The 25,908-nt window shown below is 51.4% G+C and overlaps 2 protein-coding genes across 2 annotated transcripts in view; one reads left to right on the top strand and one right to left on the bottom strand.

The window, feature by feature from the left end:
* EVA1C (eva-1 homolog C) overlaps window positions 1-16,098 on the bottom strand; it is a 33,336-nt gene extending 17,238 nt beyond the window's left edge. Inside the window, exons 1-2 of the mRNA XM_071417902.1 lie at window positions 15,634-16,098; window positions 1,895-2,097 (exon numbers count right to left, since the gene is read on the bottom strand). Of these exons, the coding sequence (XP_071274003.1) occupies window positions 1,895-2,097; window positions 15,634-15,760 (330 nt within the window). The 5' untranslated portion in view covers window positions 15,761-16,098. The remainder of the gene's footprint in view (window positions 1-1,894; window positions 2,098-15,633) is intronic.
* Window positions 16,099-24,324: 8,226 nt separating this feature from the next.
* Window positions 24,325-25,908, top strand: part of URB1 (URB1 ribosome biogenesis homolog) — a 72,260-nt gene continuing 70,676 nt past the window's right edge. Inside the window, exon 1 of the mRNA XM_071417882.1 lies at window positions 24,325-24,487. Coding sequence (XP_071273983.1) covers window positions 24,349-24,487 — 139 coding nt within the window. The 5' untranslated portion in view covers window positions 24,325-24,348. The remainder of the gene's footprint in view (window positions 24,488-25,908) is intronic.

Below are 25,908 nucleotides of genomic sequence, written 5' to 3' on the forward strand. Positions count from 1 at the left end.
GAAACCTTCCCTCCCAAGCAGCAGTGACACACATTGGCAGCACATGGCAGTGATCTTGCAGCTCCCATGGGCAGGGGAGGAGGACATGCATCCAACTCGTTTTCAGCATCAAATGCATTCTAAAGAGTTTAAAAGGGAAGGAAAGCACAGCAGGACTAATTTTATCAGTCAATTTTCCTTTTACAGAGTTGCAAGTCAAAAAAAGAACTCCTCCTTAATTGGGCAGTTCTGGAAGGGACCAGCGAAACAGAGTTACATCTTTAGTAAATAGAGACAGCCGTCCCCTGCTGAGTCACCTTCTGTTTGCACCTGAGCTGAATCATCTCCTGTGCATCTGTTTGTGTTTTCTCCTGCCTCATGCAAGCAGCCCTGTCATGATGCTGTGCAGAGCAGGCAGCCACAGGAGCAAGCAGGGATACCAAAGCAGCACGGGGCAGTGGCTGTCTGCAGCCAGAGCCAGCCTGGCATGGGCCCTCTGACAAGAGTTCCCTGGAATTCAGGGTGCCCATGCTGCTTCCTCCAGCCACAGGCATCAGCAGCTGCCTGTGCACACTGCAGATCCGCTGCCAGGGCAGGGCAGGGAGGGGTGAGGTCACTGCTGCTCTGTTCTAAGAAATCACTGTACAGGATGTAACAGAGCTGCAGCTCCCTGAGATGCAGAGCACTGGTATATCTGCCACAAATCCATAGACTTGCCAAAACGCTTTCGTGCCTTTGATCAGCCCCAGTGCCCAAATGGTGAGGGTAGTTTATATAACAGTTACCCCATGCTGTGTTCATCATATTCCAGGGAAAAAGCTGCCCATGGAGCCTCACAAAGGCACTCAAAGCCCACAATAATAGCTGGTGCCACTTTACTGCAGCCAGCAATATCACATTAAGGATCATGTGGCCTGCTGTTCTTGGTGGAGAGATGCACTTCCACATGGCCCACAGGTCATGTCTGCAATGTCCTCAGAAACTGCAGTACAGCAGGGGTGTACTGATAAAAGTGCCCTAATACTCTCTCTAGAGAGGATATTACTGCCAAACCACTCCATAATGCCCTTCAGCTCAGTGCTGGTGGGAGCAGACATCCCTTGATGTCAAGAAGGAACGTGTGCCCTACAGACAGAAACACTGCAAACTCCATCAAAACCTCTGTAAAGCATTTACAAGTTTAACAAACAGAACATGTTCAGATTCCACTGACTACTCATCTTTGCAAGGATTTACTGAATTTGGAACAACACTGGGTATTTTTCACTAAGATGGAACAAACCTTTGGCAGCAGGGTAAGTCAGACCTTGTTACAAAAGTCTCTGCAGCAGAAAGTAATAATTGATGAAGTATAAATCATTTTAAGCTATACTGAAGCAGGCCCAGCAAACAAGCCATAGGAAGTTGCTGATACAAATCAGGCAGTCACAGAGATGCAGGAATCTGCAGAAAATCTTGGGATTTGCTGTTTAGGTGTTGCTGTGCCTTTTCAGTGAGGGAAGACAGGCATGCAGCAAGCCTAATGCCACCCAGCATGTCATCTTGTCTTATTCTGGATTTGTAACCCCGCTCTGTCCAGTGCTTGTGTCCTCCCCTGGGGTCAAGGAGGGCCTGTGTGATGGATTAGGGCTGGTCAGCTCAGTCATGACCAGCCCTTGAATGAAAGGAGCAGACTATCTTAGGGAACTTTAGGAGTGGGGTTTCCAAAGCAAGGTTCATCACCACGGAAGGCAATCTCCAGAGCTCTCACAATGCCATGGTAATCCCTGCTGTCCACACAAACCCTTCCAGCTGCAGCATTTTGGGTGGTGAACTGCCATCGCTGCAGAGCCGTCCCATTCAGGGCTGAGAACACCTTCCCAGGAATGGCAAGGAAAGCACTGAGTCCCTAGAGAACGACTACAGCCTGTGGTACCTGCAAAGAGGTGGGTGCCACGCAGTCCCGGGGCCGTGCCATGCTGGCTGCAGGCGGCTCCCCCGCAGCAGAGCACACGCGGGGGTCCTGCCCGTAGAACGCTGCCTGGACGCTGATGGTGGAGTGCCGGGGGCAGTGCAGGCTCAGGAGCTGCCCGTCGCAGGCACGGGCCGTGTGGTTCTGCAGCAGCTTCGTGAGGTACCCTAGAGGATATTGAAAACATCAGCCCTGTTACGAGCAGCACAGGAAACGGCAAGCTCCTCAGACAATCAGAAAACCACAGTCAGTCTCCGGAAAGGGCATTGCAGTCAAGGTTACAGGCCTGGCCTGCAGCCACCCAGCTCTCGCAATGGCTCAGCCCTGACTGCTCCCTGCACTCTGGGCTGGGAACACGAGGGCTGGAGGCAGGGCCTGGGAGCCCTCCCAGCACTGCAGCCCTGCAGCAGGGTGTGTGTGAGCCCTCCCAGCCCTGCAGCCCTGCAGCAGGGTGTGTGTGAGCCCTCCCTGCACTGCAGCCCTGCAGCAGGGTGTGTGTGAGCCCTCCCTGCCCTGCAGCCCTGCAGCAGGGTGTGTGTGAGCCCTCCCTGCACTGCAGCCCTGCAGCAGGGTGTGTGTGAGCCCTCCCTGCACTGCAGCCCTGCAGCAGGGTGTGTGTGAGCCCTCCCTGCACTGCAGCCCTGCAGCAGGGTGTGTGTGAGCCCTCCCTGCACTGCAGCCCTGCAGCAGGGTGTGTGTGAGCCCTCCCTGCACTGCAGCCCTGCAGCAGGGTGTGTGTGAGCCCTCCCTGCACTGCAGCCCTGCAGCAGGGTGTGTGTGAGCCCTCCCTGCACTGCAGCCCTGCAGCAGGGTGTGTGTGAGCCCTCCCTGCACTGCAGCCCTGCAGCAGGGTGTGTGTGAGCCCTCCCTGCACTGCAGCACTGCAGCCCTGCAGCAGGGTGTGTGTGAGCCCTCCCAGCACTGCAGCCCTGCAGCAGGGTGTGTGTTTTTGGGACAATCCTGGGCTCAGTCCTGGCTGCTCGGGGTCCCAGGGTTTGTCTGCAGCAGTCAGAAGGGCATTGCTGGGTTTTCTGGGCCAGGTCCTTGCATTCCAGCTGCCTAAGGTATTCCTTATATGTCTTGTTAAAAGGATGTGCTGCACTTTTGGCTCGTGGGCAGCTGTGTTTCACACACTCTTTTATATATATATAATGGATATATATATATATCCATTATAAAAAAACCCCTCATATTTTCTTATGGGAACATTTTCTTGTTGTGGCCGAATCAGGGGTTTTTTTTTGTATTGTTAAAACAAAAATTAGTTTTCTCAAAGGAAATACTGAAAAAAAGTCCACTCCTTTTAATTCATTAAAATTTGCCCTTAAAGTAAAATGTGCCTTTTAATTTTCACGCTTCTGCCATTCATAAACTTTCCCCAAAGACAAGAGATTTTCAGAAAAGTTTTTAAATAGAAACTTCAGAACTCCAAGCAAAAGACAGGAAAATCATGTAATCATAGCATGGCTTGGGTTGGAAAGTTCCTTAAGGACCTCCTAATTCCAACCCCTGCTACCTTCCACTAGAGCAGATTGCTCAGAGCTCCATGCAGTCTGGCTGTGAACACTGCCAGGGATGGGTCAAACCAGTTCTCTGGCACCTTTTCCAGCTCCAGCTGTGCACGTGGGCAATGGAAACCAGCTTCCCTGTCAGCTATTGAGTCTGGAGGGGCTGCTCCATTGCTGTCTTTGCTGTTCCCTGCCTAGAGCCCAGGCAGGACAGGAGCCAGGCAGATGCACCTTCCAGCAGAGCAGAGCTGTAGCTGAGCTCCCTGACCCCAGGCTGAGCACTGGGACTGGGACAGGACGAATTTCATGCCCTGCATTTGCACTCTGATCTCAAGGAGAGCGGTCTGGAAATCCCCACAGCTTCTCAGGGGTTAAAAGGAATAACCGAGCCCACACCCAAAGCCATCCCCTACATTTTCTGTGTAACTGAGATCACCAACAAGCGGAGTCCCTTGCCAGAGCCCCTCCTCTGCCAGCCTGCTCCCGAGGGGTGCCAGGGAATGGGCCGGATGCCCAAGCGCACCCGGTGACTGCACCGGGCCCAGGGCTGCAGGGGGGCCTCCCCTCCCGGGCACCACCCCCGGGCCATAAAGGGCCACAGGGGCCGGGCACGCAGCCCTGCACGGGCTCTGGGCACTGCACACCCTCACGGCCACCACCCAGTGCTTTGGATCACTTCAGTTCTTCAGGTTTTAAGTTACTTGGGGCCAAGAGTGCTGTATACAAAACAGTCCAGTATTCCCTAAAGAATATCAGCTGTGCTGTGATTTGGATGAGTTCCCTGGCATCTTAACTGCTACTTTGATCCTGCAAATTCCTAATCCAGCACCTAAGCACCTTTCTCCAACAATTGCAACTATTCAATCCTCCAAGAAAATGTCCTTGTAAAAAACGTGCTCTGATTCTGTAGGAGCAATATGGTTCACTTGTAAAAATGACATTAGGTGGACTGGTGAAAATAAGGTATCTTGCTCTCCAGCCTTCCAAGCAGCTTAAACATGACTCTGCTGTTACTAGAGAGTATTTGCACACAATAAGGGACAAAAATAGCAATGGAAATTGCTGAAACCTCATGTTCTCTGCTAAGAGGAGTGGTGACACAGTCTCTGACCTGCTCATCTCACAGGGCAGAGCAGGTAAAGCTGCATTTTCCATGACTGCACACAGAGACACGCGTGGAGCAGTCAGTCCTTGGCAGCTCACAGCCCATGCTGGGGGAGGACTCCCCCTCCAAAGGCACAATTTCCACTCACCCTTCTCTGAAAAGCCCCAGGCTCTTTCCTGTCCCCTCTCCTCATGCTGGGCACCGCCTGCCCTGCACTCACCAGTTTCCTCAGCTGCTGCTGCTCCTCCTTGGGTGGGCAGTGTGGGCTGCAGTGCCCCTGGCAGAGTTCACCCCCTTGAGACACTTGCATCCCTCTATTGTTACTGCTTCTGCCCAGAAACACATTGTCCTGGAGGGAGCAGATCCAGCCACACAACAGGGTAAAGCTGGGGAAATGGGGTGTGATCTCTGCCAGTAATAACAGCCATGGTGATCAGAGAGAGGGCATTGTGAGGGTTGAACTCTTCCTGCCCTCTCCTTCTGTGTTTACTTCATCACCATCAGTTAGCTGGGAATTTGGGGAAAACTTTCTTTTGCTGCTTAAATATGGGAGCTGGACTACAGCTGCCCTCCAAGCCCTGGTCCCCTGCAGGTCAGAGAAGCCTTCAGCAGCTCCTGGATGGCCAAGGAGATTCCCTTGCCCCAAGAGCAGGGCAGAGGGGGCTGGAGCACGGATGGAGTGAGGCCATGGCTCTGTGTTCACTCGGGCTGGGCAACCAGAACACTTGGGAGTTTTGGGGTTTCTTACCCTGAGCAAGAGAATCATAACCAGAGCCCATAAAAAATCTGACATTACTTAATGTTTTAAACCTAGTATTGGGGTTTTTTTCCATTTTTTCTGGGTTAGGTAGTGGAGGGGGAGATGGTGCTCAGCTGCAGCAGTTACTTTCCAAGTGTCATTCTGTAATGAGGAGGGCTTTAAAGTTCCTCTTTTTTCAGAAATAATCAATGTCACTCTTTAAAACAATATGAAACGACACCAAAAAAGCTGACTACCCTGAGAATTGTCCAAATGAGAAAGCCTGGCACTACTGCAGTGTCCCAGGAACATCTCTACACTCTGTGTGAAAGCCCCAGCAGGCACTTTCCCATTTATCCAGGACACACATTCATGGCAATGTACGGAGCGCTCTGCGTCTGGAATCATGCACGAGACCTTAGAGACTGGCTCAGAAGTTAGGCCCAAAGCACACAGGCACAAAAAGGTCCCATTATTGGGAGGCCAGAAGGTATCATCCCATGCAACTGTCTGTCTAAGCCAGACTACTCACTCATTGTAATCTTTTACTGACACTCAACCACCAGCACAGAATCCAAGCGTAATCCTTTCTTCCAGAATTAGCCAAATTAGTCACAGCATCCACTGGCTTGACAAAGAACTTCAACTCAAAAAACATAGCACCAGAAAACCACACAGAAAAACACTGAGGCTGAGCAGCTGGACAAAGCCTTACTGATCACTTGTTACTGAAAAGGACAACTGATAAATGAGTTTAAAAATGACTGACAAAAAAAAAAAAAACAACTGGTATAGGAGAATAAACAGATACTTCTTTGTATGAAAAAGAATTCTTAAGGGGTTATAGTTTCTCATACTTTACCATTTGCTCCTGGCATAATCACTGTGAATAGCAACGATAAGGGTAGCAGTGGACCTGAAGGTATGGAAATCCAAATTAATTTTTTTTCTGCTGAAAAGCACAGAGAATCTGAGCATTTGGAAAGTTCTGTATACAAAACAGTCCAGTATTCCCTAAAGAATATCAGCTGTGCTGTGATTTGGATGTGTTTGAGCTCCCCAGATGCAAGGATCAAGGAGAAGAGCATTTCAGGCTGTGAGCCCAGTGCCCAGCACACACTGAAAGCAATCTCAGCATTGGCTCAGGTGATGTCTTTTGGGTAGGACAGCAGCTTTGCAGTGCAGCATCTTCAGAGGCTGGGGCTGAGCAGTGCACAAGCTGTGAAGGTCCTCAGAACTGGGCCTTCACATACAGATTTAGTAACACAGTTCCTGTGTATGGTTCCATTGGGTTGAATTAGCACAGGAATTTGCCAGCTCATTTTAAAGACATACCCATCTATTTTAGACCAAAGCAGATAGAAATAGCACATGTACTGTTGTGGCAGTCCCAGAAGGCTAATCCATCCAGTAAATCTCCATCAGCTCCCACAGCTCTGTGAAGAATTGTGCCAACTCTCATTAAAAATACACAAGGCAGCTTGGTGCATCTGAAGGAAGATACTTGATGCAGTGATGGCAGAATAGTTAATGACCTCTACTACAAACACCATTAGGAGCAGGGCTCTGATATTGATTGGTGTTTGGGATGCACTGCAGGACTCCTCCAGCAGTATCCTCTCTGCTGGCTTCTGAAGGAGGCACTGAGGAGAAATGAACTCCTGAGGTTCAGCCCCAGTCCCTCTGCCATACCCTCTGCTGCTCTCAGGGCAGCTCTGTCCACAGGCCATGTCCTGCCAGGGGTCTGTGTGCACAGGGATCTCTGGGCATTCATTCCCTGTCCCCTGCCTGTGCCACAGGCCATGCTGTGCCCAGGGACAGGGATCTCTGGGCATTCATTCCCTGTCACCTGGCTGTCTGCAAATTGGCTGCAGTGTTTCTAAAATTCCTGACACTATGTTTCTTGCCTCATCATTTTATTCTTTTTTATCTGAGTGCCTTGCCAATATTCTGTTTGACTCCTTCCACACTCCACGTCTCAATCTTTGATCAGTAAGAAATACACTTAGCAGCATTGATTCCTGTTCTTGCTGTTCAGAAATTAGCACAATTGGCTTTACTCAGCACATGAATGTAAAAATCTGTAATTCCTTCATTTATGCCTTCCTGCATGTCACCAGCCTGCTTTAATTTCCCTCCATGCATTATTTTTTTCAGTATGCCTTTTTCCACTGTTCCTCTCAGCCCTTGCTCTCTTTTCTAGTGACTACCACCCTACCAACTTCAAACTTGCACTTGTACTGCAGAGATAGCATGAAAAGTTGGTTTTCTGTGCAAGGAAAATGTTTTTCATATAATCACCCTATTTTTTTCGTATTAACTAAATATTTTTTAAGCAAGGATAGATGTTTCCTTGGAAAAACTAGGCATAATCTAGTTTCACTAATAAGACAGTGACCACAAACCCCATTCCATTTCCAAATGCCTACTTTGTTTTCAGAGCACTCAGAGTTGCTGCTTTTGTTAGAATCAGTCCTTGAGACTTTTCAGGTGCCCATTTCTGAAGGAGATGAATCTGATGAGATCCTCACCTCTGTCCATCTGCCATTCCTTTACTCAGCTCAACACCCTTTAAGCTGAATGGCCAGTTTCAAACTGAGGGCTGCAGGGCTCCAAGAAATAAAGTTCCTACAGGATCCACGGAAATGGAAGCCTGAGCTGGCACTTCCAATTCAGCCTCCATGCCCAGTGCTGCAAGTGACCTGGGAGGCAGGATGGCTGTCCTGGGGAGCCAGCAGCCTGACCCCAAGGGAGCAGCGTGCTCCCACTGGCCTGACTGACACACCAAGGATGAAGTCTGCAAGAAGAAAATGCTGAAGGTAGTGGGGAGGGTGCTTTTGGGGTGCCATGGCAATCAAAGCAGTGGTCGAGGTACCAGTCACATTTTCCATGAGCTGTTCTATCCACATGAATGCTTTCCTAGGGAGGCTGTCTTCATCTCTCTCCCTTGTGCATCATAACATGAAACATAACCATCTTTCTGAATCTAATTCCCACTGTGTGTCAAATCTGAGGGTCACATTAAGGATGAGCTTGATTCTGCTGAGGCCAGAGAAAAGGCCAGGTAGCCATCAGATAACAGAGTGCAAAGCCTCATTCACCCCCCAGTTTAAACAGGGTTTATTGGGGAGCAGCAGCACACACGAGAAGCCAAGCTGTGAGCTCTTCCCAGAAAAACACAGCCAAGGCATCATGAATACAGAACAGACCTGTCACCTTTTGGTCCCAGTTTCTCCAGGACCCACTCAACCTCTTCCTCTCTGCAGGACTCAGCCTTGCAGTTATGTGAGTTACATTTTGCAGAGTGGGGAAGCCCATGAACCCTGCGCTTACACAGCACAGGAACCTGCCCTTACACACATGAACCCTGCACTTACACACCACATGAACCTGCACTTATACAGCACATGAACCTGCCCTTACACACATGAACATGCACTTACACACACGAACCTGCACTTACACACATGAACCTGCACTTACACACATGAACCCTGCACTTACACAGCACATGAACCCTGCACTTACACACATGAACCTGCCCTTGCACACATGAACCTGCACTTACACAGCACAGGAACCCTGCACTTACACAGCACATGAACCTGCCCTTACACACATGAACCTGCACTTACACACATGAACCTGCACTTACACACATGAACCCTGCCCTTACACAGCACATGAACCTGCACTTACACACATGAACCTGCCCTTACACACATGAACCTGCACTTACACACATGAACCCTGCCCTTACACAGCACATGAACCTGCACTTACACACATGAACCTGCCCTTACACAGCACAGGAACCTGCACTTACACAGCACATGAACCTGTCCTTACACACCACCTGCCCACCTTTTCTGTTTCTCACATCCTCCCACAGGTGTTCTCTGTCCTGCCTGTCTGCACTCCCCCATTCCCTTGTGTTGTCTCCTAGGAATGATGCCCAGGAGTTTAGGGCATCCCAGTGGCTTTCTGAGGAAACTGGAGGGATCCCTATGCACTTGTGTTTTCTCTCTTGCTTTCTGGTTTTATTTCCTCCCTGTGTCAGGTAGAAGAGGCCAGCTGCTCCTGATCCCCAAACTCCTGGGTCTCCACCCTATAGCCAGTTCTATTTCTCTCAGCTACTCCCTGCAGCCAGAAGGGCAAACACACGTCCTGGGCCCTAACATGGCACTACTCCCATAGAAAAGAAGATTTTCTCCATCCCATCTAAAGCAGCTGACAAGAGGCATGGCTTAGGGGACACTTTAGAGCTCTTTTCTGCCCTTGCCAAAATCCTCCTTTGAAGTGGGGACAGAGTAGCCTCTTCCAGTGCCACTCACAAGAAGGAACAGGAGAAAGGCTCCGTGGGCAGCAACTGTTCCTGGAGACAGAATGAGAGACTCTTTATGCCCAAAGACAAAACACTTCGAATATTCCCAAAGACTGCAAGCAGGAGAACCTCAGGGGCTGGAGGAAAATGTTTGCCTGCGAACTCAGATTTGTGATCATGGACCTTCATGTTCCCCAGGAGAGCCAGGGGCTGTTCACTGCCACCTCAGAAAACAAAACACAGGTCTTGTTTTGCAAACACAACTTTGACTCAAGCTCTGCATTTTTGTACCCTCACTTATATTTGATATTCAGAAAAAAATCAGAAAATCTGAAAAGATCAGAAAAAATCAGAAATCTGGAAGCTCACAGACTTGCAGTGCTATGATGGTTTATAGCACAGAAAGTCCAACCTAGTCCCCCAAAAATACAGTCCCCACTTCACTCTCAGTGCCTGATGATTTGATGTTTTTCTTTACACCAACATTTCTTTGTCCTCTACTCAGTTCTAGCCCAAAGAAATGAAAAGTTTAAAAACTGCAAAACTATTCTGAAAGAATAATTCTTGTCTTCCCATCCAAGATTAAATACAATGAAGAAAAACAAACAGATATTTGTGGGTTTGAGACCCTCATCCAAAGCCCAGTGAAATCCTTGGGAATCCTTCCAGTGACCATAGGCTTTCAATTAGGTCTTATATAGTGAGTGATGTTTTAAAATTAATTCTAAATTAAGAGCCAAACCTCACTGGTATTTAATTTGTTGCCAGAAGGCACACAATAGAGCTTTGAAGCAAAACTCTTAAAATGCCTAGAAATTCAGATTAAATGACTCACCAGTGCTGAACAAATAAGGCGTGGCCACGCCTCCTCCTGCTCTTCAGCTCCCTTAGGACACTATTTTCCCTGTGCTGGGTAATACATCAAAATATTTCTGTTCCAATTGTAGGTTATGGCTGGCAGATGACAGAATTGTGCTGAGTGTTGACTGGTCAGACAGTGCCTTGTCTGTCTGGGACCCTTCCAAGAAAAGCTGAGTATTTGTCTGGAACAAGTCTCCAGTGCAGGTGAGACCGGGAGCTCTGCCTTACTGGGAGGGATGTCAGCAGCAGATGGAGCAGGAAGGCACAGGGGAGCTCATCCCCGCTGTGTATTTGCAATAAAAATAGCATTTGGTGTGTCAGGTGCCAGCAATCTGCCCAGGGAGAGCAGAGAGAGTTCTGCCCCAAAATTGTGAGGATCTGATGGACTCAGACGTGTTGGACTCTGAGGAGTGGAGCTCAGGAACCCGAGTTTTGTGTCTCGTGTCTGAATTGCCCAGTATCTGTAGGGCCAAGGGCATCACACCATCCCTTAACTCATCAGTGGATTTAACAAAAAATATTAGCACACCTGAAATGTGGTTTCATAAGTTACACTTCCTCAGAAAGGCAAAAAGAAGTGCAGGAAAAAGCCTGAAACAAAACCTTGGGTCTCAGCACCATGATCTAAACTAAAATCTCTGTTCTGACACACACCTCTTTATTCCACAGAACAAATCCCAGCCCAGAGCCCACTTGGCTCAGAGAAACTTTAAACCAGACTTTGAGGTTTAACTCACACACTACTGAAATGAAACACATTTCTAAAATGAAATGCTGTTCTTGAAATGAAGCAATGAACACTTGACTCTGGCAAGGCAGTGTTGAGAAGATGCCTCATTGCATCACTGCTTCCAGCACTTTAAACATCCTGCTTGAAGGACGTGCTACAATTGCCACAGTGAGTCAACAGAACTGACTCAAGAAATTCGTACAGGATTTTATCTGACCACCACAAAGCCAACAGGAAAACCTCTGCATCATTGTGGTTGGTAGTGATTGATCCTGCCACATGACTACAAACAAAGCATTTGCTCCAAGCATTTGTTTGCTTTCCTTTTACCTGGGGGAATCTGGGGTGGGTGAATGCCACAGAACTTAATGGAAACTTTTAATGCAGAAAGGTCACAGGAGCAGGTTATATTTCAGTTTGGGTGAACTGGTTTGCTTTTTCATTAGATCCACTTGTTTCTGTGGCTGGGTCGGGACACCAAGTCTGTGCAGTTAAAGCCAAGCTCGGTTCTGCCTGGACTGTTTTGCACGAAAACACAGAAAACTTGACACCAGTGGACAGAGATTAAAAGGTTCTAGCCCTAAGCAGTGGCTGCTTTCTGTTAACGTCCAGAAAGTCATTCCTCACCCAGTTATGCAATCACAATTACTTCATTTTTGATCTTCAGTTACAGGCACATTGCTTGGGAGCTGCCCAGAAAACCTGGCTGGGACTCAGGTAAAGAAAGGGAGAGCGAGTGGTGAGCGAGCCAGGGAGGCCAGGTCAGCCTGGGCTCAGAGCAGCAGGAGAGCTGCAAAAGAAGGAAGGAGCACAAAAAAGGGGCCAATGGATGTTCCTCAGGGTAGCCAGAGAGAAGGAGCTGCTTCCTGATGGACAAGGGCTCAGTTCACTGTCAGCAGACAGGGAAACGGTGTGAGAAGGAGGGAGTGGGGACAGGATGAGAGCTGAGGCTTTTCCAGTGCCAGCATGGAAAATAGAGGGATCAGAGGAGATGAGGAGCAGGGATCCCTGCTCTTGGGAAGGTCCCACAGACAGGGAAGGAGTGGGGACAGGATGAGAGCTGAGGCCTTTTCCAGTGCCAGCATGGAGAGAGAATAGGGGGATCAGAGGAGATGAGGAGCAGGATCCCTGCTCTTGGGAAGGTCCCACAGAATGGCACCATCCCAGCCAAGCCAGCTCTCTCTCAGAGGCTGGGACACCCACAGTGTGAGACACTGGGGAGAGAGGGTTTGCTGGGTTTGCCAGCTCCTTGTTTGGCCTGCTTTGGGAACCAGCCCTTGAACACAGAGAAGTTGTGAGGAAATGGCTGTCCTGAAGCCCTGATGTCCTGAAAAGTGGCTGTCCTGGTGTCCTGAAGCCCTGATGTCCTGAAAAGTGGCTCTCCTGAGAGTGTCCTGGGAGCCCAGGCTGCTCAGAGACTGGAGAAGCAGCAAAATTCACAGCAGCCCCCCGCAATGGGACCTGATCCAAAATGTGAGAGATACCAGTGATCACTGAGAAAATAAAGAGGTATTTTAGTTAAAAGGTGTGCTTTGAAGAACAGCATGAGGGGAAGAAAATTCTGTAGTTGTAGGATCACTCTCATATTCATGAAGGTCTAAGGAAAGACCTGTGGATTAAATCTCTCTCCTTCCAAACCTCCAGCTTTCAGTTTAAATTTGGGCATGAATACTTGGATTCCACTCTGAAAAATTAATCACACTGAGGACTGCAGACCTCAGAGCACATCTCCACTTTCAGCACCTAATGGAACTAATAAATATAGATTTGTGGAATCATTAAGGTTGGAAAAGACCTGCAAGATCATTGACTCCAACCTTTAAATTTCTTGTTTGTTGCTTCAAGCTGCCAGAGAAACATAGATTATGCAGATCTTTACTGTGTCAACATAAGAGAAACTCTTGTGTCAAAATAAGAGAAACTCTCATTTCCAGTAAGTGAAACTATTGAGTTGTTCTCACAGGGTTGAATTTTGAACTGCTGCTGGTGTCTTATTTCAGAGCATTTTTCTCCCCTAGAAAACAGCAATCCACAAAATGTTATTGCACAGTGAAGAAATGCCTCTCTTAAAAAACCCCAGCCAAACTAACAGAAAAGCCAATGAAATAGACAGTTTTTTCCTCATAGCTACCAGCCAGACAGATGAGAGCAAGAACGTGCAGCTGTAGGTAGTAGAGAGGATGCAGACCCCCAATCCAAAGTTACAAACAGTAGTGACAACCTTTCACTGCACACTGCTCCCTGCCCCCCTGGCAGAGCACCCCCGGTCCCAGAGGGAGCATCCCTGGGCTGTTCCAGCAAACAGCGAGGTCTGCTGTGAACCAACGGGCTCTGGGCAGGGTGAAGCTGCTGGCGCGACTGAGGCTGGCATCAGGGGAACACAGAGACCCCGGGGGCAGGGGCTGGAGCCTGGCAGCAGCGCAGGAAGGAACGCTGGGCGCTGTCAGAGGGGTCAGGACAGGAGGAGAGAGGAAAGGAGCTTGGGCTGAGGGGTAGAGCAGCTGCAAGGCTCGAAAGGGGCCAGGTTTGTGGCCGTGGATATCAGCAGAGCTCAGGAAAATCAGCTGCTGCTCCTGCCGGGGAAGGGAGCAAACAAGGGAAATCAGCAACGACCCAGAGCCCGCTCAAAGCTGCCCTCCCGGAGCGTGTGATCATCCTTGAACAGCATGAAACAGCCTGAGGTGGCACTGCAGCAGCGTGTCACCTCACCTCTGCCAGCCCTGGGACACAGCACCTGCCTCTGGAGCACCTAAAAACTTCTCCCCACGCTCTGCATACTTTGCTTTTAAAGGTTACAGTAACATTTCGGTCCTTTCTGTCATCCTAGGTTAGATCTCCACGTTATAATTGAAATGGAGCAGAATTTGTTCAGGCCTGGGAGCTTCCCAGTCCGGTAGGAATTCTGCTTTCCTTTTCTGCATTTGATTTACTAAAACATCTGCATGTCGTGTTTAATACTGATCTCTGGGGCGAGATAGCCTTTTTGTCTGGTCATTCTACCTACAGGGAAAGCTCAGTGCACAATGAATACTGAGGACATCAGTACTTCTGAAATTCATCTTGGATGACCTTATCTAAATCACATCCTTTTCAAAATGAACAGACTTTGGTGAAAGGAACCTTCCTACATAAAGGGATATGTTTTAACTCAGTGGCTAGTTGAAAAGGAAAATCTGAACATTTGTTTTATGTTATTGTGGAGAACCACCATGTGATTCCAAAACTAACATCCCAAACCACCAGTAAAGCAAAAAAAAAAAAAAAAAACAAAACAAAAAACCACCAAAGAGTGAGACAGCAAGCATTTAAAAGCCTTTTACATGTGAAAGGAATTTAATATGAGAAATGTAGCTTATCCAAGTACGTAGTTCTGCTCTTTATATTTCATGGCTGCTTGCTTAGAAATTTTCAGCTCACTTGTGTGGAGCTGGACACAAGTAAAAAAATTACAAACTGTATTTTTCTGTTGCTGAGGAAATAGTTTCTACAGAACCATGAGCAGCATATTGAACTGTATCCACACAAACTATGTTAAAATGCATAAAACACATCTTGGCTATTAATTATATATTAACTTTGTTCCAGGGCACTCGAGTGGCTTTTGGGAAGCTCTGCTCTGTTCAATACGGGAAAGGTTTGCTTTCTGTCCTAGAGGCAGCTCCTTAAGCTTCCAACTGCCAGGAATATGCTGTGCTCGGGGTGATACAGAGAGGAGAGAAACAGCCCTTTTCTAAATGCCTTTCTAACAGCAGCGGGGTGCCCTGAAAAGTTACAGGAGTGAAAGTTACAAAGACAAGTTACAAAGAATAGAGACTGCTTCCTCGTCTTGATGGAAACAAGGATGTTTTCCCAGTTCCTGCGGTGATGCAGCACCTTCCCAGAGATCTGTGATTCCCGGGCGACAGCTGGCGCCTCTGCTCCCGGGAAGGGACTCCCCTCATCCGCCCCTCTCGGGCTCCGAGGCTCCCCTCCCAGCAGAGAGAAGTGCAGCACTTGTTCGCTCCCTCAGGGCCCGACTCCAAGTCTCCAGGAGAAAGTGGGAACCTTTCCAGGGACTTCCACGCACTTTTGGTCAGGCCCCGGCCGCTCCACGCCCAGCGTTCCCACCGCGCAGCGACAGCTCCGCTCCCCGCGTCCCTGCCCACCTGGCCCCTCGGGCAGCCCTTCACCCTCTGCCCCTCCCTGCCTCCTCGGGGCACACCGGCCCGCGCTGCCCCTGCCCGGGGTGCAGGCCCGGGACCCGGCCCCGCTCGGGCTTACGGAGCACGGAGCGCTCCGGCAACCCGCGGCTGCGCTCCGGCCGGAGCCCCCGGCGCTGCCCGGGATGCGCCGGTCCCCTCGGGGCATTGCGGGGCCTGACAGCCCCGCCGGACCCTGCCCGCGGCCCCCCGGAGCCCCCCGCAGCCGGGAGCCGCCGCTCGGTGCCCGCCCCGTACCTGAGAAGTCGGCGAGAGCCGCGACCTCGGCGCCGCACACCAGGAGCACGCAGGACAGGAGGCGGAGGAGCCGCGCGGGCTCTGCCTGTGCGCGCCGTGGGTGCAGCCCCGCATGCCCGTCCCTCATGGTGCGGGACAGGGCGCCTCGGGCCGGGGGGGCAGCCCCGCCGCCTCACATGGTGCGGCCGGGCCCGGCTGCCGGCGCGGCCCCCCCGGCGCCCTCGGGGCTGCCCCTGCCCCGCGTGGGAGGAGGAGGAGGAGGAGGAGGAGAAGGGCGAGGGCGGAGCAGCCCTGCCAGCGGCCGCGGGCACTCGGGGCGCGGGGCGGCGGGGAAGGCACGGGAAGGGATGGAAGGCACGGGAAGGGACGGGAAGGGACGGGAAGGGACGGAAGGGACGCGGGCTCCCGGCGGCGCCGCGCCGGGCACTGCCCTCGGCGCGCATCGTGCGGCCGGGCTGACTCAGAGCCGGCTGCACCTCGCCCGCCCTCCCCGGCTCTCCCCACCCCTCTCCGAGCAGTTCGCGCCTCCCTCCCGGTCAAGAGGCTCGATTCCACCGTCTGCCCCCTGACTCTTGCTTGGCAGCGGTGGGAGGACTGTCACGGACTTACACACACACCGCGACCACATTTCCCCGCTCGTGTTTCCCCGAGACAGGTGCAAGGTGCTCCCCACCCCTCACTCCCTGTCCCCGCAGCCCAGCTTCCCTGCGTTCCCTGCTCCAGACGCCTCGGCTCCCGTTCCAGACCCCGCCAGGGCTGCTGCTCCAGCCCCGCTCCTGCCCTTACACCGCGGCTCGTGGGTCTGAGGGAACCCGGCTGGGACCTGCCGGGTAGCAGGGCAGCATCTCTGGATGAGGGATTTCAGTGGGCAAACAGCACTGACTCCCCCGTGCTGCAAAAGGAGCACCTCTGTTTCCTCACACGCACGGTGTGTGACAGCAGCCCCGGACTCCAGGTCAGCGTGCCTTGAGTGTGTAGGCTCGGCTTAAAGCTTTCACTGCTAAGTGAGGAAACATCTTGAAGTTACTTTGAGAGACTTCAAGTTGTTCCCTGAAATCTCTTGGGATACAGAAAAGTGAACCTGTGAGAAGTTCAAACAAATTGTCATTGCTACCTGCTAAACTACCTTCCAATGTAATTTGGTGCTTCTTTTAAGGTATGAGGCAGTCAAGGGAATGAATCAGGACAGCTCCCAGCTCCTGTAAGAGCTGTTCTCGTGAAACAGAGCTTAGACCAACACTGGAAATGGGGCATAAAAGCATCTTTCTTCCTGGGGCTGTGGGTAAACACAAAAATCCAGCTGTTTGCACCCTGCCATGCATGATCACATGAAAATCCAGCTGTTTGCACCCTGCCATGCATGATCACATGAAAATCCAGCTGTTTGCACCCTGCCATGCATGATCACATGAATATCCAGCTGTTTGCACCCTGCCATGCATGATTTCTCTTGAGAAAACCCCCACGAGTGAGTCAGTGAAAGATGACGGAACCAAACTAATTGTGTTAAATCTATTCCTCTCCTCCTGTTCCAACTGAAGCTGGAACACATCCAAATTTGAATTTCCAAAGTCTGGCACCTCTTTTCAGAGGTTACACTGAACTTTGACCAACCTGGTCTTCACGTTTGAATCTGAATCCCCTTTTGTTCTCTTCACACACAGAAAAACAAGGGGGTAACACATATATTAGCCTTTGCTTCCTTAGTCTTGGCAGATAAGAGCAAAACAGGTTTCACATGAACCTGTCTGAGGTCAGGGACACTCCATCAAGAGTTACTGGACTCAGATAAATGGGATCAAAGATGCCGAAATAACAGCATAAAATCACTCTGAAACATCTGCAACGGCAAACACAGGTGGGGAGAGAGAACAGCAGCTCTGCAGGTGAGCCCCTTGCTCTGGCTGCTTCAGACAAGGACAGTGTTTGCCTCTAACTCAGCCAGCTGCTCTCTGCCTTCTAGTGGGGAGCTGTAAGGAGACGTGTGGGAGTCTCCCCTACTCCCCTCCTTTTCCCCTTGGCCTTGCAGCTGACCATTCAATGTGACAATTCTGTGCTTGCTGCCTCAGGGCAGTCCCCCAGTGAGTGCAGGGCAACAAGCAGCACAGCTCTTTACAGAGAAAGCGTCTGGAGGCCATACCTGGATCCTCTCAGAAGGTGTTCAGGTAATTAGGGTGACCTTACCTGTCCATGCCAGCTTCCTGGCTGCTGTGACCTTGGAGCTGCCATAGCGTCAGGTGAGTGCAGTCAGGCCCTCTGTGGCCTCAGGATGCCAGAGCTCCACTCCCTGTACAGCCAACGGGCAGATATCTCATATTGAGGCCACCTGCTCCAGCTCCAGCAGGAAGGGTTTCCCCTGCTCCTCTCACATCATCACTCCCTGGAACAGATGTCAGCAATGGCCACTCAGTGTGCTGTGAGTGACTGAGGGGACAGCAGATCTGTGACAAGTACACAATCAATGCAGAGGAATACACAAAGCATGAATAATAACTGGGGAGTACGCCATGCTTGAAGGTCTGAGGAGCACTTGGGAACCCTCTGTTCCCAGTGAGATGCCACAGCTTCTCCTAGCCTGGTGCTGTTGTAAGCAAAGGCCATCCCAAAGTGCAGGAACGAGCCTGGGATGCTTTTGGCACTCTGCAGGCACAACCCAAAGGCAGAGGCAGTTCCCAAGTGGAATGACTGAACTGGGAGAGGTTCAAACACGGGCAACCTCGGGGAGGTGAAGCAGTGAGGGGTGAATGACTGCACAGGAGGCAGCTGGGGCTCCTGCTGGCAGACATCTGCCTTCAAGGGAAGCCTTCCTGTGCAGGAGGAAAACTATGGACACTGTGGATGACAGCACCTGAATGGCATTCATATTTCTTTATACATATATATGTGTGTGTATGTGTGTGTAGTGGGCTTTTTTATCTGCCCTCTGAATGGGGGCTACTGTGCTATTCAAAATTACCCTAAAACCAAGTAACCTAAAATACAAAAGGCAGTGTTCCCAATCTCTGCTTTTCCCTGTGATGGTTTAAGTAGTGAACCTGGAGACAGGAGTGTGGAACACAGAGGCAGGAAGGGAGACAGTGCTCACCATGATGTGCAGAATGCAGCTCCTAGGAGCTGGCAATACTCACTTGCTGCAAGACAATGTAACTGATCCAGACATGTTCAGCATGTAGAATTATAGAATCCCAGCCTCGTCCTTTCCTCACAAGCAACAGGAATTAGATTCCTTTTTTCCCCCAAAGGAAAAAAAAAATCCCAGAAAACTCCAGGAGTTAGAATCCAGGAGAGATATCACATCTGCTCCAGACAGTTTCTCTCTTTTGGACTTGGGCAGAAAAGAAACCATTTCACAGTGCCAGAAATGCAGGATTTGTGCTGTTACATGGAAGCTTGGCAAAAGCAAAGCCAAAATCTGAGCACTTCACTTATTTTTCTCCATGTTATTAATACTTCCCTGAACTTCACTCCAAGTGCCAATTCAAAGCTCATATCATGACTTAGTGTATGGAAATTCCAATAAAATTAGTGTGTCAGTTAAGAAGTAAACAATGTGAAATGAAAGAAAGTGAATGTTAAAAAAAAATTGAAATGAAATAGACAGTTGAGTTAGATGGCCTAAATTTTCCTATTAGTGAAAAAAAAAATCACTAGATCTATTGTACAATAACAAAATTTGTCAGAAAAATATCTCAGAAGTACTTTTTCTCACAAACACACACACATATCTGTGTGTACACTTCTCACCACTACACCCTTCACTGCTCTTTCTTCCTGCTTTCTCCCCTGTAATTTTTTTAACAACTGATATTTGTCATTTTCATTTTATTCTCCCGGAATAAAGTTTCCAAGAAGTTCCCTAATGTTCTTTTTGGCTTTTGAGGATTAAAACAAAACAAAACAAACAAAAACATTAAGAACAAACCCCCAGGCTTTTCCCACATTTTTAAACATTTTATATTCCTTCATTCTGTCCCAGACAGAATCTACAGGACAGTTCAAACAAGTGGGTTGCTATCCTCTGTCTGTTTCTATGGAAATGAGTGTCAGACCACTTAAAACAAAGCACATACTTTACAGTAATCACTGTATGGTGATTATTTCAAATAACAGACTGCGTTTTTCCCCATGCAGCCTCTATTTCTATGGATACAAGCTGGAAATAGGTGTAGAGAAGCTTGTCCCACAGTTTTTCCTAATTCTAAATGTGTTTTGGGTGCTGTAAGTTCTCACAAGGTACTGTGGATAGTAAGATCTAGCAAGATCTTCAAGTGTACTGTAATTTGAATTTGACAGGACCAATTTGGGGAGCCAGAGCTAGGAAACCCCCTGGTGTGTGTAAATAGAAATGTGAGTGGGTACTGAGCGAGCACTCCCCACAGCAGGTTTAAAGGAGGGGAAATGTCCACTGCTTTTGCCTCAGAGAGAGCAGGCTCAGCTAAACCAGCTGTGAGTTTTGTGCTCCTGAGCTGCTCCCTGGGCAAACTAGCTGGAACACCAGACAGAGCCTGAGCACCTCACCAGACACCAGACGTGGCCCATGAAGTTTGCCAAGCCTCCCGTCTCCCTTGGGGTGGAACCTGGCTGCATTTCCCCACCAGGCACAGCAGAAAGCCCCCTCTCCTCACCCTCCTGGGCGCTGCCAGTGGCGCTGGCACCTCTCCTGTGCGCAGATTGCTCCTTCCAGCAGGGCACCTGGCACTTGTGCTGACATGAAGAGAGAGGCACGTCCCATCTCACAGAGCTCACTGCTGGGAACAAGAGAAAACATGACCCAAGGTGGAGGCAGAACAACTGCACCAGGAAAAGGCCCTGGGTTTGCTGCTCTTGCTCTCTTAAAGCACCCAAGTCGTCCCTGGTCACTCCCTGACACGGTGCTCCAAAGACAGACTGTGGTCCTGCCTCTCAGCTTAGGAAGGACACCAGGACAGAGTTGCTGGGAGCACCAGGGCCTTGGAAATCAACCTCTTTGTGAAAGTGCTTTGTTGTGGTTTTATAAGCCTGCCTTTGACGGGTTGTTGTCACTGTTCCCCTTTAATAAGTGTTTAGGCTAAGATTTTCCAAATGACTAATGATTATGTACTTGAAATTCAAGACTGAAGCTTTTTAAAGCCACAGAATCAATGTCAAAACACTGAAAAAAACTGTGGCTTTTCCAAGAGCCTTGAAAAAAATCAGGCTTCAGGGTCTCTCAAGTTAAATATGTAAAGGCATGGAAAACTGGTAGTGTTTCAGAAAAGAGTAGCCCATATCAACATCTAATAAGTTAGAGTTGATAGTTTTGAGATCCACACCTCAGGCTGATTCAACCTGAGCACTGTGAAATTAGAGGCAAATAACAACATTTGAAAATAATAATGCAGTGTTTGTAATTGCCTGTTTCTCCCATCAGGACTGCAAGGGCTCCCTGGTAAATTCTGTGGCTCAGTGACCATGCCAAAGTAACTCAGGGTGGATGATGCCTGGGGATTATTCCCTGTGCAGAAGGTGGGGAGGATTTCAGTACACAGAAGATCCCCTGAGTGTTGCAGGAGATGCTCAGAGGTGCTTCCAGCATGTGCCTCCTCCAGCTTTTCACAGCCTGCTCATGGGCCTCCCCACTCTTCTGTCCTCTTCTCCTCTTTTCTGATCCTGCCACCCATCTCCAGCACCTGGCACTGAGCCCAGCTCGACTCACACCGTGCTCAAGGCTCTGGTGCTCATAGCGCCCTGTCCATATGGACAGGCTCTCATGTTCCTTGTGGGAGGAGCACACATTGCCATCAGTCAGGCCCAAAATGCACTCCTTGCACTCAAACAACTCTGCGACTGGAGGAGGGGGGAGAACAGGAGGAGAGGGGTTTGTTTGACAGCATCTAGAGTAACAAAAGCTGTGCCTTTGCTTCAGCCTCGCCAGCCCACTCATCCCCTGGCTCCACACACTGACCTGCACATCCCCTGGACTCCCTGATGCCAAGCCTGTGGAACTCAAGCCCTGCAGTGACTGTGTCTGTGTCTCCAAGTGTATGACCCAGCCCTGGGCTGGGCGGGATCAGGGCAGTGTGGGGCACAGGGCACTGGGACACGTGATGGGATAGTGCTGGGAATATTCCCGTGCTCAGGAGGGGGTCCTGGTGTCCCATCTCTTGCAGCAGCCACCCTTGCTCCTCCTGGGATCCCTCAGCGTGTCAAGGGCTGGAAAGCAGGAGGATTTCACCAAGAGCTCTACATCACACTTGAAATTTTGGGAAACACCAAAGGAAACTTTTCCATGGAGTGATTGTGTGAACTAAGAGCAAACATTGAGAACTACAGTTTTAGAGATGGGATTTTGGATTAAATCCATCCCCTCTGGATGCTTTCTATGGTTGATTTACACATAAAATTTAAAAATTATCTTATGAAATGAATGCATTTCTTACTAGGGTAGGGTAGGGGATCACAGCTGACAGATGGCCTGGAAGTGAAGCCACCACAGGGGTTACTTTGACTTGGGGCTCCAGTAGCCCAGCAGCAGAGGGTTTAAAGGACCCAGGTTTGGGCTGGGATCAGCACGGGCTGTGCTGGGATAGCTGGCTCAAGGTTTAACTAGGTTTGGGTGGCAAATGTTAGCTACAGAACAGCAAGCATCCGTGGCTAAAGGCTGCAGAGAGAGAGGGGCTGGCTGAGAAGGACAGCAGAGTTTAAGGCTGAAATCAGCAGAGAAAAAACCAGACCTGGGGGAGGAAAGCTGTCAGGTATAACAGAGAAAGAGAAGGACACGGGCCTCAAAGTGCACTCCAGCAGAACATGGAAGGGGCCTGGCTGGAAGGGAGAGCAGCAGTCTGCTTCCCCAGCCTCCTGGGAGCCTCTGACAGCCACACAGGCAGGGAGGGGACAGCAGAATTGAACTCGAAATAAAATGAAATAAAAATAACTTTCAGTACCATGGTGCTGTACTTTTTAAAAGACTAGAACTGTGAAATATGGTGCGATGGTAACTATCAGGCCTGTAAGTCTGGTAACTAGGACTGTTACCTTGAAGATCTCAGTACCTCAGTATCAGTATTGAGCCTTTTAAAAGCTGTGTTAAATCAAATCCTTTTTCCTGGTTCTGCTAGCTCTGCCCTTCCTTTTCATCCCCTCAATAGCAAAGCAACTCCCTCTTGAGAATGTTACTTACCTTCCACACTATGTGTCTATCAATTTCTGGAATTGCAAATGCATTTGGATAGCTGCATAAATTTAGGTTTCAAGAAAACTGTAAGGCTGAAACAAAGGATTCCCATCATCCAGAAGAACCACCAAAAATGTTTTATGGAAGAACTGAGAAGTCTGTACCCTTGAATAGAATTTGCTATACTGAGGCAAATTCCAAATGGCACTGCCTTCTAAAGAAGCAGAAAAGTAGCTGGAATGCAGTGAGTTCAATTTAAGTACTCCTAGAAATAGGAATTATCAGCAGAGTTTGGAGCATGATGTCACTAGCAGCAGTAATATGCTTCTGACTTTGTTCTCATCAATTACTCAAAAAAAGCCCTTGTACCCAGTATCTAGCAATTAACACTTTCCCATTTCCTTTTTTCCCCCCAGTGTTATGTACTCCCTTTATTTTACCCTTTTCTGTCTTCTAACTTCAGCTTCTTTTATTTTGTTCTATGCTCTGCTCTCAAAACATCGCAGCATCTTCTGTCAGTGTGAAAGCATTTGTTCATCCTAGGTCTCAGAATGGCTGTCAATGTTGCCCTCTCCTGGATCACTCTTTTTACAGCATTTTGCTAAAAAAAAAAAAAAAGCCAAAATAAAAACAGTTTGAAAAAGCCCAGGAAGATACTAATGTTACTTTTATTACTTGCACAAATGAAAAAAATCCTGGTTTGGATTTGGATAGATCTTTATTTTAATTTTTTCTTACTGAACTAACCTACTCTATCTTCCACTACTGTTTCAACTGGTGTTGCTCCATATGAAACAGTTTATTGGAGCAAGGCTTTTTCTGTTCCTCCTTATCACTGTGCTTGTCTTGGCATAACTCTTGCTGAAAGCAAGGGGAGAGTTTAGATTTTAATTCACCTAAGCCTGCCCTGTGGCAGCGGGAAGCCATTCCCCCTTTTCTGCCACTCCTTCCCTTACAAATAGTCCCTCGCTATCTCTGCCGTGGGTCCCTTCAGGTGCTGGAAAGGCACGGTTAGGTCACCCCGCAGCCTTTCCCTCTCCCGGAGAGACAGGAGTGTCTGGGGCAGTTCTCTGCCCTCCCTGCTTCCCTGCACTCCCTGCTTTCCCCTTCCACTCCCAAGTCTGTGTTGGTTCAGGATCGCAGGGGGCTGCAGTCTGGGGAAAGTGGGATGACAAAAACCTGCTTGGCCTTGCAAGCAGCGATGGATGAGAGACTGCTGCAGAGGGGACATTGGGCAGGAATTGTTCCCTGGGAGCGTGGGCAGGCCCTGGCACAGGATGCCCAGAGCAGCCGTGGCTGCCCCTGGTACCTGAAGTGTCCAAGGCCAGGCTGGATGGGGCGTGAAGCAACCTGGCCCAGTGGAAGGAGTCCCTGCCCATGGCAGGGGGTGGGAATGGTTACGGTCCCTTCCAAACCATTCCACGATAACTATTTTTAACTCTTTTTGCCCACCTCGGCACCGGTTGTTGCGGAAGCCCTCCCACTAGGGCGGTCCGCCTCCTCCACGGCCCCGGCTGCTCCCGCCCCTTCCTGCGAGAGCGGCGGCGGTTCCGGGGCGGGCTTGGGCCGGGTTTGGATCGAGCATGGCCGGGAAGCGGAGCGGCGAGGCCGGGGAGCGGAGCGGGGAGCCTGCGGCCAAGCGCGCCTGTGGCCCGCGGGACGAGGAGTTCAATGGCGCCCGCTTCAAGACGCTGCTGCGGGACCCGGCGGCCGCCGCCAAAGGTGAGGGGCTCTGCAAGGCGGGAGAGGCGCGCCCCGAAGCGGCCAGTCCGGGCTGAGGCGACCGGTGCGCGCTGAGGGGGCTCACCCGGGCTGACGGGGCTCACCCGGGCTGAGGGGGCTATCCCGGGCTGAGGCGGCTCACCCGGGCTGAGGGGGATCACCCGGGCTGAGGCGGCTGCGCCGGACTGAGGAGGCTGCCCCGGGCTGAGGCGGCTGCCCCGGGCTGAGGCGGCTGCTCCGCGCTGAGGGGGCTGCTCCGCGCTGAGGGGGGTCACCCAGGCTAAGGCGGCTGCGCGCTGAGGGCTGAGGGGGCTCACCCGGGCTGAGGGGGCTGCCCCGGGCTGAGGGGGCTGCTCCGCGCCGAGGGCTGAGGGGGCTGCCCCGGGCACCGCGCTGAGGGAGCTGCCCCGGGCTGAGGGGGCTGCTCCGCGCCGAGGGCTGAGGGGGCTGCTCCGGACTCCGCGCTGAGGCGGCTGCCCCGGGCTGAAGGGGCTGCCCCGGGCTCCGCGCGGAGGGGTCTGCTCCGCGCTGAGGCGGCTGCTCCGCGCTGAGGGGGCTGCTCCGCGGTGAGGGGGCTGCTCCGCGGTGAGGGGGCTGCTCCGCGCCGAGGGCTGAGGGGGCTACCCCGGGCTCCGCGCTGAGGCGGCTGCTCCGCGCCGAGGGATGAGGGGGATTCCCCGGGCTCCGCGCTGAGGGGGCTGCCCCGAGCTCCGCGCTGAGGGGGCTGCCCCGGGTTGAGGCGGCTGCTCCGGGCTGAGGGGCCTGCTCCCCTCTGAGGGGGCTGCTCCGCGCTGAGGGGGCTGCTCCGCGCTGAGGCGGCTGCTCCGCGCTGAGGGGGCTGCTCCGCGCCGAGGGCTGAGGGGGCTGCCCCGGGCTCCGCGCTGAGGGGGCTGCTCCGGGTTGAGGGGGCTGCTCCGCGCCGAGGCCTGAGGGGGCTACCCCGGGCTCCGCGCTGAGGCGGCTGCTCCGCGCTGAGGCGGCTTCCCCGGGCTGAGGGGAGTGCTCCGCGCCGAGGGCTGAGGGGGCTACCCCAGGCTCCGCGCTGAGGCGGCTGCTACGCGCCGACGGCTGAGGGGGCTACCCCGGGCTCCGCGCTGAGGCGGCTGCTCCGCGCCGAGGGATGAGGGGGATTCCCCGGGCTCCGCGCTGAGGGGGCTGCCCCGGGTTGAGGCGGCTGCTCCGGGCTGAGGGGCCTGCTCCCCTCTGAGGGGGCTGCTCCGCGCTGAGGGGGCTGCTCCGCGCCGAGGCCTGAGGGGGCTGCTCCGAGCTCCGCGCTCCGCGCTGAGGCGGCTGCTCCGCGCTGAGGCGGCTGCTCGGCGCTGTGTGGGCTGCCCCGGGCTTAGGGGATTGCTCCGCGCCGAGGGCTGAGGGGGCTGCCGCGGGCTCCGCGCTGAGGCGGCTGCTCCGCGGTGAGGGGGCTG

This window comes from Agelaius tricolor, unplaced genomic scaffold (assembly GCF_023055355.1).
Source record: "Agelaius tricolor isolate 1412-34295 unplaced genomic scaffold, bAgeTri1.0.p SCAF_71, whole genome shotgun sequence".
NCBI classification, from domain to species: domain Eukaryota; kingdom Metazoa; phylum Chordata; class Aves; order Passeriformes; family Icteridae; genus Agelaius; species Agelaius tricolor.